The sequence below is a fragment of the Trachurus trachurus genome (assembly GCF_905171665.1).
Source record: "Trachurus trachurus genome assembly, chromosome: 19".
In the NCBI taxonomy this organism is placed as follows: Eukaryota; Metazoa; Chordata; class Actinopteri; order Carangiformes; family Carangidae; genus Trachurus; species Trachurus trachurus.
Window position 1 is genome coordinate 10,161,302 of NC_139913.1, and position 14,735 is coordinate 10,176,036.

The 14,735-nt window shown below is 43.8% G+C and overlaps 1 protein-coding gene across 1 annotated transcript in view; it reads left to right on the forward strand.

Annotated features, from left to right (window-relative positions):
• LOC311002660 (glutamate receptor ionotropic, NMDA 2C-like) overlaps nucleotides 1-14,735 on the forward strand; it is a gene marked incomplete at both ends in the record, with an annotated part of 40,846 nt that overhangs the window by 21,304 nt on the left and 4,807 nt on the right. The window contains 6 exons of the mRNA XM_083994080.1: nucleotides 2,616-2,784; nucleotides 4,900-5,053; nucleotides 6,139-6,264; nucleotides 7,750-7,979; nucleotides 12,399-12,559; nucleotides 13,683-13,870. Of these exons, the coding sequence (XP_083850206.1) occupies nucleotides 2,616-2,784; nucleotides 4,900-5,053; nucleotides 6,139-6,264; nucleotides 7,750-7,979; nucleotides 12,399-12,559; nucleotides 13,683-13,870 (1,028 nt within the window). The remainder of the gene's footprint in view (nucleotides 1-2,615; nucleotides 2,785-4,899; nucleotides 5,054-6,138; nucleotides 6,265-7,749; nucleotides 7,980-12,398; nucleotides 12,560-13,682; nucleotides 13,871-14,735) is intronic.

Here is a 14,735-nt window from a genome sequence, read left to right on the forward strand (position 1 = left end):
AGTGAGTTTTGTAATGGAAAAGTAGTAGAAACACGCAGAGTATGTTCTTATGTATTTATGTATTTGCTTCTGTAACAGTTTATTTACAGATGAACAGTGTGATTTACAGATAATCAACACAACAGATGTCATGTTTAAAAGGTGCAAGTTATTTCTTGTCACCTTGAAATAACAAAAAAAAAAAAAGAGTTATCAAAATGTAATATAAATGTGAAACAGCATTAGAGTTTCCTTTTCAAAGTTGTCAGTGCTGAACATGAAACTCTGGCTCCTGTCTGTCCATCAAACCAGAGACCTCCACAGCCGCGAGTGGAGCTGTCTGTCGTGAACAGTGACGGGCATCAGTGCATACGTGTACGTTCCCCGCGCTGCAGATCTTCTCTGTAGTCAGTAATTGAAGTGACACATGTGATGTAACTTTGTACAGTGAGTGGAAGGTGTCCTCTTTACACGGTAAAAACAAACTGGTTTCAAGAAAACTGTCCTCACAAAAGTCATAAATGGTTGTTTGAGGGTTCAGGCTTCACTAGAGTGATGCCTTCAGTGGTGATGGTAAAGGTTAAGGTAACACAAAGTCCCCAGAAATAGCGAGTCAGGGTGTTATGTGTGTATGTATGTGTATATGTGGGTGGGTATGTATCGTTTATGCAGATTGCGGAGCTGACCATGGCTGGCACATTAATTACAGAGAGAAATATGTAACGGTGGTTGTTGGGCGCGATGGCACATTGATTGCCAGTAAAGAAGATTTATCTGTCCAACATGGGGACATCTGTCATAGCATGGGACAATGTTATCCCATCCTACCCTCTTTCTGTTTTCTCTTTCACCATTGCTCTCCGGCTGGCATGTCCCATTTGGACGGTGACCAACAAAAAGAGAGAAGGAAAGAGAGGGAGAGAGAGAGAGAGAGAGAGAGAAGACTGCTGCCATATAAACCAGTTAATCTTGCTGTTGTGTCTGAACAGCTTCCTTGCAGAGCAGATGTTTAGCATGATTAAAACTTTTTGTGTAGCTCATTAAAAACCCTTTCTATGGCCAGATGATGGCTTCTTTTGCCAGAGAACTGAGCTGATTAAGAGCAAGAGGAACTCCACCCTAAAATCCAACTTTACAAATCTTGGCCACTTTATATAATTACATGCAGCGGTGCAGATAAATGATGTAATAATGTTATAAGAATTGCTACTTTCTTCACTGGCACTTAATATGATTATTGCATGTATTTTATCCAACATGAATGATATTTATCTACAGATTAAATATCAAACAGAGACTGGAGTCTGCCCTCCTTTGGTCGTGCCCTCGTTTCCCTCCAGACCGAAGTCTTCCTCTGTCAGGGCCTCTCTGGCTGTTTACTGTGTACTTCCTGTCAACCGTTCACCTGAGATTCCTCCTCCTCTCTCGCTCTCTCTGGTCCAACTCCCTCATGGTGCTTCCCTCCACGCTGCACTAGTTTCTGGGCATTTTGTGGAGAAACACACGGCAACAACACAACTGCTGCTAAACCCTCAGAGGATCCTGCACTGGTACGCGTGCATGTGTTTGTGTGCGAGACGGAGAGAGACGCGGCCCAGTTTAACTGCGTTCATGTGTGTGTGTGTGTGTGTTTGTGCATTGTTAGCGGAGTGTGTATAATGACGACAGGTGGCCAGATCCTGCAGCAATTAATTAACGCTGCGTTTATCAGAGGTATTGACTCCTGTGAAAGAAGGCAGCCTTTCAAAAACACTTAAAAACGAGTCCACAATGAACACTCACACTTTTGAAAACAATCAACCTGAATGTTAATTAACAGCTTGACTGTTTTTTATTCACCCTCATTTGCTCAATCACATGCTCTCCCTGCCGTCTTCTGCTCTTTTGCTGACTCATTGACAAGAGGTTATCTCCATCACACACACATACACACACTGTGACTCAGCCCTTGTAGATTTAAACCTCCTCTCTGGCAGATGGATAAATGAAGAAGCAAAAAAAAAAAAGAGGAAGATTTTTTTTTTTTTTCCTAAGGAAGTGTGTCGACTTCATTTTTGGTCTTTCTGCTCATAACTTTTATTGTCCACTGTCGCTTGAAGCTGCTCTCCATTGTTTTTCCTCCTCCTGTTCTGTTATTTTTCACCATTTCCTGTCCTTCCACTCTCTTCTTCTACACCCCATTAAGTAACAAGGCCACAGAGAGGAAGTGACTGCATCCTTCAAAAATGCTGCACACCTTAATGGCCTTTGATTAGAGGCCACAGTCGCTCAACCATTCACTGTGGGCCCTGTCACACTGTACACGCCTGTATGTGTGTGTGTGTGTGTGTGTGTGTGTGTGTGCGCCAATTTTCAGTCGTCTCCTCAGTCTCTCTGAAAGACACCTTGTTAACAGGCATTGATTTTAGCTAATGAACCAGCCATCGCCTGCCCTTCACTTCGCTGTCGTGGACGATGGTCAGTGTCAGCGTCGGAGCCGGCGACTATTTAGCACTCGCTCCCCGAAACAAAGTGAAACACAGAAGAAGAATCACAGGAGCTAAAGATAGCAACAGTCCCAGCTGCCACGGAGGCTTTTTGATCACAAGATGTTGAAACAAATCTGCATTTTTTTTCCTTCTGTCTGTCTTTCACAGCATTAGTGGCCATGCAGAGTCCTACACCAAACTGTGCTGTAAAGGCTTCTGCATAGACATCCTGAAGAAACTGTCCCGCACCATCAAGTTCTCCTACGACCTCTACTTGGTCACCAACGGAAAACACGGGAAGCTGGTCCGTGGGACGTGGAACGGGATGATTGGGGAGGTGAGAATGAGGGATGAGAAGTTATTTAAAGAAGGATAAAATCCCTGAACGGAGCAGCTGGTGCAGCTGTGTTTGATTAAAGAAAGATGTTCACCCACAAACCTGTCTTAAATAAATGGAGCTTTAGGCTACAGCGTGCCCTGATTTCATTAAAGGTAAGTGCTTTGTGTTTAGCATGTTAGGCAGAGCTGCACCATCAGGATAAGCAAACCAGGCAAATGCTTGGGGACCCCCCCAAAGGGAAGAGGAGTCCCTAATCCCATCATATTGGCACATTTTGTCATGACAATTTAATGAAAATTAAAACTTCCTGGAATAGTTCACCAAAAAATGAAAATTCACCCTCATGCTGATGAATACTCCGGAGTAGTTTTTTATTCCTCAAAGTGCATCTGGAGACCCGGGAGGGGCGACGAAATCCTTATAAGAGAGTCAATAGCGCCCGACACAAAATGTCCATAAAACTACACAAAAACCTTGTAATATTCCTCCACACTGCTCGCCCGCTGCAATCCAAGTGTCTTGAAGGGATATAGTCCAGAGTTTACTCGAAACGACTTCATTTAGGACATTTTTACAGCCTAAACAGTCCTGTATTGAATTTGTGCGTGCATCGCGTGAACGGGAGAGCGTTCGTTGGACTACAAACCCCCCTCCCGGGTCTCCAGATGCACTTTGAGGAATAAAAAACTTCTCTGGGGTATTCATCAGCATGAGGATGAGTCAATGATGACTGAATTTCACTTTTTGGTGAACTATTCCTTTAAACTTCCCTTGAAGACAATGTACATTGCACTTGTTTTGCTCAACCCCTCCGTGTCTGTATGTGGTTGGTGCTGGGAAAGCTGCATACGATGGATTTACCAGAGCTTTTTTTTCTGTAAATATCTGTCAGCTGCAGCTGGAAACAAGACTCATTAGAGAAACATAAGAGTAAAGCTGTGGATTTAAAATCAAAACAATGAACTGACAGTCACTAAAACACTTCATGGAGCTGAGAAGGCATGTGGTGATGGGGGTATCACTCTCTTAGGGTTTGTGACTTTCTTTTTGACTCATTTTTAAAGAATCAGTTCAGCTTTAACATCAAAATGACTCTAATTATTAAAAAAAACTTAAATAAAACTGAATGAATAACAGCAAAAACAGCTGCCACTTAATCCCCTCAGTGTCTTAAATCCATTGCACTTGGTATCAAATCTTAAAATTACCTTCAAGGCTCATGTCCCATCAAGTGGGTGCAGAATGAAGTGTGACAATCAGTTTGTGAATCTCGGAGCGTTTAGACCAGAGGAACAGATTACATTCTCCTCCACCAGCTGAGAACAATCCATTCAACCCTGTAGCTAACGGCACCGAGTCACAAAAGCTAAAAAAAAAAGACAGATGTTTGTCTTGACTGAAAAGATACAAGCCTCGACTTTTAATTATGAAAATACTTAATACAGCTGTGACACAGATGCAGCGATGGAAGCAGCAGCCGTACGGTTCGGTGGATGACAGCCATGAGACACAGTGTCTCTGTGACAGTGTTTCTTTGATTCGCGGATGGGTTTTATGTAGGTCAGTGGTGTGAGGCCGCGGAGCTGAGTCACACTTTTCAGCCACACACACACACACACACACACACACAGCAACAGCAACAGAAACACAGGTGCATCCGAAAGTGAGACGCCCTGAACAGGTGTTTCTCAGGAGACACTTCTTGCTTGTGTTTCTGTGCCTGAAGCACTCTGCTCTGAGTCTGTACCTGTGTGTGTCTGAAGTGTGTGTGCGCTACATTCATGAGGAAAAGATTTCTCTCTGCAGAAAAGCTCGAGTCTGAGCTGCAGCCTCGTCTCTTTTCCTGGATGCTCAGATGATGTGACAAATACGTTTCCATTAATCTCTGCAGGCAGCCATTATTACAGTCAACACCTTACTGTAAAGCACAAAGTGTTTGTTCCTTTGTGGGTTCAAATGTTCAAATGGTGTTTAGGAAATTCAGAATTTGCTCTCTTTTCAGCAAAGATGAGTTTCTAGGGATTAGGGGGGGGAAAATGTTTCTGACACATCTGCCCATCAAAGTGTCACTCTGCTTCACTTTGTGCGCTGCGTTTGTCTTTATTTCCTCAGGTTGTGTACAGACGAGCTGACATGGCCATCGGCTCCCTCACCATCAACGAGGAGCGTTCAGAAATCATCGACTTCTCGGTGCCGTTTGTTGAGACGGGCATCAGCGTCATGGTCGCCCGCAGCAACGGGACCGTTTCTCCATCAGCTTTCCTTGGTAAGAAATAAACCACTGCTTCTCCAAAATTAGGGATGTCACATTATAAATTTTCTTGGTACGATTTTTGTCAGAGAAATAATCATGGTGTTATGATTATCTCGATTATTATGCATTAATTAATTTCACAACACTGTGAACGTGTAAAATCAAATATAGTCAAATTATAATTATATGACTCATTGTTTGCACAAAATATTTCAAGTATCTATTAAATTATGACCAATTAATAACCCCCCAAGGGGAATGGTTTGAAATATTCAGGTCATAAATTGTCATCTATACCAAATGTTTACATTTATTTTAATCGTTTTTTTGTTGTTGTTGTTTTTAAATAAATGACATAAACATTTAAACTTCTACCAATTCAATACGTTAGTTAGTTAAATGGACCAGTCTGAGCATTTACCTTCAATTTTGGCACACATCTATAATAATAATAAGTTTATTTGAAAACAGGGACAGTGCACATTAATAACATCACTGTAAATGCGCCAGAATTAGCCAAGAGGCTATTTTTCATCTGTAGTCCCTCTGTCGATATGGTTCCGACATAATATTTTTTGGGAAGTGAATCTTTACGATTAATTAATTGTGGTGTTTAATACCACGATTCATTTTGGAAACAAGTAATCGTGACATCCCTAGTTAAAATCAAACTGGTCATAACCTGCGTTATCCTGGAGTGTGATGTACAGTACGCGTTAGCCACGTTGCTGCCAACCTCTTCCTCACCGGCTTCTCCCAGGATGGCCTACTTAAACGAGTTCTGTCTCTGCAGACGCTTCAGGAAACTTCCCATTAAGCTTTTATCCCGGTGATAACTGTAGCCTACAACTAAATCCCCTTACGTGCCGCTCACACACCTAAATCCCCTTTTCCAAACCCCAAACAACAAAATTCAGCACAAAATGAATGGCGCACGGCTCTCCTTCTCGTTTTCACATCAGTCGGCTCTCCGTCCTCCCTCCTGCTATCCTCCTGCCACACATGGTGACCTCCATCACAGGCTGCAGTGGAGAGGCAGGAAGCACAAAGGAGACTTCCTCTAATCCTTTATGTCTGTGCCTTCACTCCTCCTCCAGAGCCCTACAGCCCGGCAGTGTGGGTCATGATGTTTGTGATGTGCCTGACCGTCGTGGCGGTGACAGTTTTTGTGTTTGAATACCTCAGTCCCGTCGGCTACAATCGAAGTTTGGTGAGCGCCAAAGGTGAGTTTCATGTCTCATTGCTTCACTTTCACTTCCTCTTCCTACAGTGAATGATTTAAAAGTGAGTGATCCTTACAGCACAATCACAACAGAGGTAAACAGAGATTCCTGTATAAATCATATTTTGTTAACCTCACATGTTTCTGCAGTGTCTGCTGTTTCCTCAGTGTAATCTCAAAATATATTAGGTTATTTGTGTCTGCTTCATCTAAAAATATCCAAAGCTGCAAAATAAAAAAATAAAAAAAAATCCATAAAAATGTTCTTAATTTGCATCTTACAAAGCATTTTCACAGTAAGCCTGTGTGCCAGCCACTAAATCCAGCCCCATCTGCATATCCCGCGACGTTAAGAGTTCCTCAACAGGATTTTGGGGAGAGGGCTAATCAATCCCAGAATACAGCGCTGACAGAGCGTGCCTTGTCTGCGGGTCCGAAAGGTCATTTTCCTGTTTTAATTAGCATTCGTAGCTGCGCTAATCGAACTGTGATTGATGGCGGTGGCACCCTTCGTTGCTGCACATGAGCGCCGGTGGCAGAGAGCGATGGAAAACGGGGCCGAGGCTGTGAAATTGTTCCGTTGTTTGGGAGTTCGCAGAAGGGCGCGAGATAGCTGGTGAATACTTATACGGAGAACAGTAGACATATTTAGTTTGATGAGAGAAAATGTGGCTTTAAAACATCAGTGGGACACCTATGACATGTTTTGCTGCAGGTGCATGAAGAAGAGAAGTCTGAATAATAACTTTATTTTCACACACTGATGAAAACAACAAGCTGAAACACGTTGATCTGACAGTAAAATTGCTCTTCATACTTAAAGTGTTGCTGTTGTTTCTTACCTACGTTTCTCAGGCGCTATTGATCCATGCAGTATAGTAGTTTTGGTTTTACTTCAAGTTTCCAAATATCTCTATCTGAGATTGCTGCCTCTTTTGTCCTACTTCAGCAGATGCCCAATAATGACCTGTGTTTTTGTTCAAATGACAAAACCTCTCCAGCAGCTGCATGAATTATGAGAAAAGCAGGAAACAGTGCGGCAGTGTCTCTGCAGAAAACTGAGGTCTTAGTATTCACCTCGTATCTCCCACAGAAAGTCGACGTTGGTTAACCAAGTGTTGGTTTTACCTCAAAAATCTAAATGATAATCATGACAGAATAATAGTTTTTGTCCCTGAATGTAAGCAAACATGATCTATTATTTGAAACAGACTGTCATGTGTGGTGGTGCTTTGCCCTTGGTAGCGCTGCATGTGTGTATTTTGGTCTGGAGTGCTGTAGCTGACCTTTACCTATTTTAGTCAGTTAAGGGCCCTTCACTTCAGCAAAGCAAAGGTCGTCCTGTTTGTATTTCTACCTTCATGTAAACAGGTCCTTTAAAGATAAAGAGCCCTTTTCTCCCTCTGGGTTGTTTTGTTTTCCATATTCAATGCAGGACCTTGTTAGCAGGATCTCTACAGACTCTCTCCTCTGTCTGTTCCCTCAGCTCCTGGCGGCCCCACGTTCACCATCGGGAAGTCAGTGTGGCTCCTCTGGGGCATCGTCTTTAACAACTCAGTCCCCATTGAAAACCCCAAAGGAACAACAAGTAAGATCATGGTCCTGGTCTGGGCCTTCTTTGCCGTCATCTTCCTGGCTTCTTACACCGCCAACCTGGCTGCCTTCATGATCCAGGAGCAGTACATCGACACGGTGTCGGGCCTCTCCGACAAGAAGGTAAGAGACTGAACGGACAAGAGTTTTACTGGGTGTGTATAATAACCTCAGAGTGATTATGAGGCAGGACGTCTATTTAAAGTCCACTCAGACGCTCAAAGAGCAGACTGTTTTTGTGGAGCACTGAGATATGGAAGAAACCACGTCTTTGTGTTTGAATCCAGCTCATGCCGCATCATGTCCTCTTCTCTCTATTCATCTGCATTGACTCACAAACTCTGGGCAGACGAGAGACAAAAGACTTGAAGAGAGCCTTCAAGATGAATTCGAGTAAAAGGACTTTGTTGTGAACGCCTCTGTCCTTTCCATATCAGTGGGGATCCTGGTGGCATGAATGACTAATCAATTACTGCCTTCTGTCAATACAGATGGTGTCTGAGTCTCGACTTGTCCTGTCAGTGTTTCGGTCTGTCCATCAATATTCCCCCTGCGTCGTCTCCAGCTCTCGTCTCGCTCACGCTGCTAAAACAAGATCGCAAAATGTCAAAGATTAAAAAAAAAAAACACAACAAGAAAAAGAAGTCACAGAGGAAAACAACGCCCACAAATTCCTCTACCACTTAAGTGTGTGTGTGCGCACACAAAGACACACACACACACACACACACACACACTCAACCTGGAAACAGGGCCTGAGAGGAGCTTTACAAGAAAGCAGTTCATTCTTCACAGATAGCGAAAACAACTCCCAGGCAGGGATCAGCAGAGCCACCTCATTGATCTATGGTTGTATTAACTGACTATATTAACTTTATGCAGATGCATTATGTCCCACAGCATAAAAGACTGATATAAATTACCACACTGCACAACCTCAGCTCGGCTGGCCCTAAATTCTGCGATCCTACAACACAGAGGATTAGAAAGGGGGGATGGGGGTGGGGGTGGGGGCGGGGGCTTTAGGGTCGTAGGCTGGCTGGGTTCACATCTCACAGGTTTAAAGGATAAGGCTGATGGTATTCTGTCTTTTTCTTATCGTCAATAAATGCCACGAAGAAGACCATGACCTACAATGTGTTTCTCCCGATGCTTCTTCTGCTGCTCCTTGTTGCATTGTGGGAAAATCTGACCGAACCTGGTGATGAATTCATATTTGGACCAGATTAAACAGTTGACTTTAAGCTGCAGGAGAAAGACAAACTTGACACTGTCACACAGTTTTTATTCAGTCATACAATTAATAGTTTTATGGACTGTGAGTACATTTGTTTTAAAAAAAAAGTTAATTTGAGTGTAACACAGGCTATTGTTCACCTCCATCCTCCCTCTCCATCCACAACCTCACTCTCTCTGTGCTGTGATGATAAAAACCATGACGCTGTCCATGGTGCTGAAGAACAGACAGATTCATTCAGTACCAACTCTTCATGTAATATTCAATTGTCTCTATAATAGGTAGTTGTTGTCAGGTTAAATTGAAACTAAACAATGCACTGGAATATAGCATGATTTTACTTGTTTTAAGGCTAAATATAGGAGAAATGAAATGAAATAATGCACCACTAGTTGTTGAGCTGCTGATCCTATTTTTCCAAGGAAGTCTGAAAGATAAGATAAGTCATATGGTGCTAGACAGGTGTCGTTGACAGACGGTCACGCTGACTCCCTAATTCACTCCTGGTTTCTATTTTGACAGGACTAGAGGTCATTGATTCTGTTAAATGTCACTAATTACTGTGTATTCCCCACATAATGCCAGCTCCAGCAATTAAAAGGCATTCATTAACTGGTACAATTACAAATTGACAACTCTCTTTCTCCTACAATTGGTACAAAAATGACAATTACACACAGGAAAATTACTGTGAAATGAGTCTGAACTGTGAAATAAAGTGTAATAACCTCACAGCTCCCATTCTCCAACTCGCCTTAATTATCATGCGTCACGTAATTGGAGCAGATAGTTGATCCCTCTAGTTATTAGATACACTGACACACTAAAGACCCACTGCAATACAACAGAATAATAAAGCTCATTAGAAGGAATATGATTTGACCCTGCTCAGGTCGACCGTAACATGAAGGCATAACTAAAACAATAATCAATAATCTGTGACACAGAAAGCAGCAATACTATTGAGCTATTGGATCAATATATTTTGGCCTTTAAATGGGGATTTTTGTTCTTGAAACATTATTGACATACCCTTACACACGCACATCAAGAGTTATTGCTTGCTGTGTTGGATCTCTGTGTAGTCAGTGATGGGGGAAGTTCACTTATATGAAGTACACACAGAAAGGACCCAGATGCCGGACTCAGACAAGATGAGGATTGATGAGGAAAAAGGTTTATTGGATATCGATTGGCTGGTGTAGAGGTGGCCAGGAATGGGAGGTGAGGACAAAGAGAGGGGAGGGGGGGGGGGGGGGGGGGGGGGGGGGCAAACCTGGCTGGTAGTAGGGGGGGCAATCAGGCAAAGAAACAGGCCGAGGAAACTGGCAGGTGAGAAGTGATGCTTGAGCACAAAGAAAAACAGGTTGTCCAACAAGTATTGGCCTGAGACGTTCGTCTACCATGACTGCAGTCACGGTAACGATCTGGCGAGGAACGGTTGGACAGCCGGGGTAGATATAGTGCAGCTGATGAGCAGATTAGTGGAGTGGGGGGCTTCAGGTGTTGCTGCTGAGGGGAGAGGGGAGCCGTGCCCACACTGGTGCACACACACAAACACACATAGGAAACACAGGAAACACAGGAAAAGGGGAAAAACGCACGGGAAAGAAGTCGAGGTGCAGCCACAGCTGTAACAACTTGAAGCTAATTTGAGGCTTCAACAGTCTCTGATAAATGAAACGATTGTGTATTACTATTTTCTCACTGAGCCATCGCTGTTAAAAAGCAGGAGTTTTGTTAATGAAAGACTAACTTTGAGACAAACGGTTAAAATCTCTGACGTACAACAAAGTAACTCTGCAGCTAGAATGTATAGGAGGAGCATTTACATCCACTAATCATTCTTCCACTGCTTGAAAAGTGTGAACTGATCCTTTAATTTATAATAATCTCCCTCTCTCGCTCTGTGACGCGGCTTTTGTTCAAACAGCTGACAAAAAAAAAAAAAAAAAGACTGAAAAGCACTGCTGCAGCTGAAGAGCGATTATATTAACACACACACACACACTCACACGCTCACATTTTGATTGGCCCATTCATTTGCGCTCGGCTCAAAAGGTCAATGCCGTAACCAAGATGAATAGGTCTTTCCTGTTTACAGTCTAATTGAGCTCTAACGGACGTATTTCTGCTGCCTCGTAACCGCGATATGCGACGGCTCGACGTGAAATGTGAACTTCGATCGAGCAGCATCACAGATTGAAGCAGATTAGGATCAGATCATTCAGTGAGTGAGTGAGTGAGTGAGTGAGTGAGTGGCATCCAGTGTGTTCGTGTTTACAGTGTCGAGTTCAGCTGCTCATTAGATCAGAGTTGGAAAAGAAAAAAAAGAAAAAGTGGAGTGAGTCTAAAATGGATTTCATTTAACTGAGGAGTCCCTCGTCCTCTTTACTCCCTTCTACCCCATTTTCTCCTCCTCACAACTTCTGCGTTTCTGCCTCTTTTTTATTTTACGTTCCTTCCTCTCTGCTTTTTCTCCCTTTTCTTTTTGTCTCCTTGTTCCTTTCCTCTTTTCTATTTTTTATTTTTGCCCCTTTTCTTTTATTTCCTTTCACCCTCCTCCTCTCCTTTCCTCTCCTCTTCTCTCCTTTCCTCTCCTCTCCCCTCTTACTGTGTCTTCTCCTCTCCTCTCCTCCCCCCTCTTATCCTCTCCTTTCCTCTCCCCTCTCCCCTCTTATCCTCTCCTTTCCTCTCCCCTCTCCCCTCTTATCCTCTCCTCTCCTCTCCTCTCCTCTCCTCTCCTCTCCTCTCCTCTCCTCTCCTCTCCTCTCCTCCCCCCTCTTATCTTCTCCTCTCCTCGCCTCTCCTCTCCTCCTCTCCTTCCGTTGCTTGTCTCTCATTCCTCCCCCATTTCTTTCTTGTCCAACTCTCTTGTCACTCCTCCATTTCCTCACACTACTTTCTTTTTTTCCCGCTTTTACTCTCTCTTCTGCTACTCTACTTTTTCAAATCTGTCCCATCTCTCTCTTGCCTCTCCCTCCTGTCTCATCCCTCTCCCTCGCCTGCCCTCCTCCCTTCATCACCTCCCATTTTTTCTTCATCTTCTTTTTTCTTCCTTGCCGTTTTGTTTCTGTTGTTTCCTGCCGTCTCTCATCTCCCCTATTCTGCTCCCACTCCCTTCAGTCTCCCTCCTCTCCTTTCTTTTTCTCCTCACTTCTTTCTCTCTTCTCCCTACTAAACCTCCTGTTCTTTTACCTCCCTCTACTCTGTTGTCTCCCTCTTCTCATCTCTCATCTTCTCCCCCCCCCACCCCCGCCCCGTCCCCGTCCCTTTTCCTCTCACCCTCCTTTATCTCCCCACAGTTCCAGAAACCACACGAGCATTACCCTCCTTTCCGCTTCGGGACTGTCCCAAACGGGAGCACAGAGAGGAACATCCGCAGCAACTACCCCGACATGCACACACACATGACGAAATACAACCAGAAGGGGGTGGAGGAAGCCCTAGAGAGCCTCAAAACCGGGTACAGTTTTCCTTAAATTTTAACTACATAACACGCCTAGACAATGGGTAATATGTAACTGATCCTCTCTGAGATGGCACAGTAATGATGATGATGATGATAATTTGGGCGATACAGCAGAGATTTGATGCTCTTTGTGTTGTTTGAGAATTAGGCCAACGTTAGGGTGTATTTTTAGATGAAAAAATCTTGTGTATCAGCTTAATTTTTAGAGAAAAGTGCTGTCAGACGTCCCATCTTCACAGAGAACAAGTTGAAAACGTTTGAAGAACTACACCAGGGATTTGGCATATTTTAAACCCAATACCTACAAACTGTGTGAAACTATTTTTTTGGGCTGTGTGTCAGCAGATTGATAGTCATAAAGGTCGGTGATGACATTTTTGGTCACGAGAAAATGAACACTACTGACTTGAGAGATGCCCTGACTCTCTTACTAGTGCCACCATGTGGTTGAAAGTTTTCAAAATGTCTCAACACTTGGACAGATTTCCATTACATCTTCATCAGTTTAAAGGGATAATTAAACATTTTGGCAAATTGGCCCATTGCCATAATCCCTATAGTTTTAGCAGTAGTTTCATCACCTTTAATTGTCGGTGCAAGCTATTTTTAGAACGGCGGAGGCGCGGAGCAGAGCCGCGAGCTGCTCAGAGCTACGCTACGGAGGCTAATGGGATTTCTTGGTTTTGCACGGACAATTAAAGGTAACGAACCTACTGCTAGACTATAGGGATTACTGTATGGCAATGGGCCAATTTGCCAAAATGTTGAACTATGACTTTAAAAACATCTGTGCTGCAAATACTCACAATACAACCAAACATGCAATGTACGTGTACATTTAGTTGTGTTGTGAGTAAGTTGCATTGTGTTGATCTCTCAGGGCCACGATGCTGAGGTGACAAGTCTCTGCATCCAGATTTTTTAAGTTAATTGAAAGCAAACGGCAGCCTGGAAGCGTCTAGAGGCCAATGTTATGTTTTCAGGGTTTACTGTTCATACAAACCTACTGTTACTGCAAGAGAGAGACATTCAAATGAGAATACAGTGCACGTATTTAAGATAAAACTACGGAGGAGCCAAGCTGTCTCTTAGACGCAGGTGTCTACTTTACTTGCAGGAAACTGGACGCCTTCATCTACGACGCTGCTGTTTTGAACTACATGGCTGGGAAAGATGAGGGCTGCAAGCTGGTGACCATTGGCAGCGGGAAAGTGTTCGCTACCACAGGGTACGGCATCGCTCTGCAGAAGGACTCCCGCTGGAAGAGGCTTATTGACCTGGCGCTGCTGCAGTTCCTCGGAGACGGTGGGCGGCGATCCAAAACCCTTACATGATACGATGCACAACCGACGCCCGCACATGCGCTCTGACACTGTGCTCGGTTTTTATCTTGTTTGTATTAGTTTGCGTCTCACCGGCACTCTGTATGTGCGCCGCGGAACTGGCATCAATCCAGTTCAGTGTGTGCTGCATCAGCAGGGAAGTGGGCTTACAGGGAAGAGTTAATATCCTGGTGAACAGCAGGGAGTGTTAGGGATATGATTATCTCCATGACACACACACACACTCACACATCTTACCTACACTTACCCACAAACACACTCGCCATGACGGCCACCAGTGTGGAGTTAATATCCTCCCTCCTCTGAGAGCTTAAGACCACCCCACACACACTCACACTGGCTCCCACTCGGAGCTTTTTCCGTGATGATATAATAAATAGCAAGGTTATGGTCGACATACGGTAACTGAGTGATAAAATGGGCCGCGCTCCTCTGAGGCCGCTGGGGAGAGCGCTGCACAAGAGGTGGCCACCTGCTCTGGAGGCCTGGAGGAGGAGCTCATGTAGTAATGACAGCTAACGGAGACAGGCACAGTAAATTCTTCTTATTTAAATGCTGCTTCGTCAGCATTGTACCAAACAATAAGGCAATTTTGTTGTATACATTCACGCTGCAGCTGCAAAGTGAAAAAAGTCTGTGTTTTTTGTTTGAAAACTTACAGTAAATAACAAAGACTTTGTGTTGTCTGGTGTTGCAGCATTTGACCATAGAAACTCCATTTTATATAGACAGATGCCTAAATGTCAACTTGATATATTGGGTATACAGTATTTGCAACATTGGGATCACTTGAATCGATCAGTGAGCACTGACTTCCAGCCAAGGAA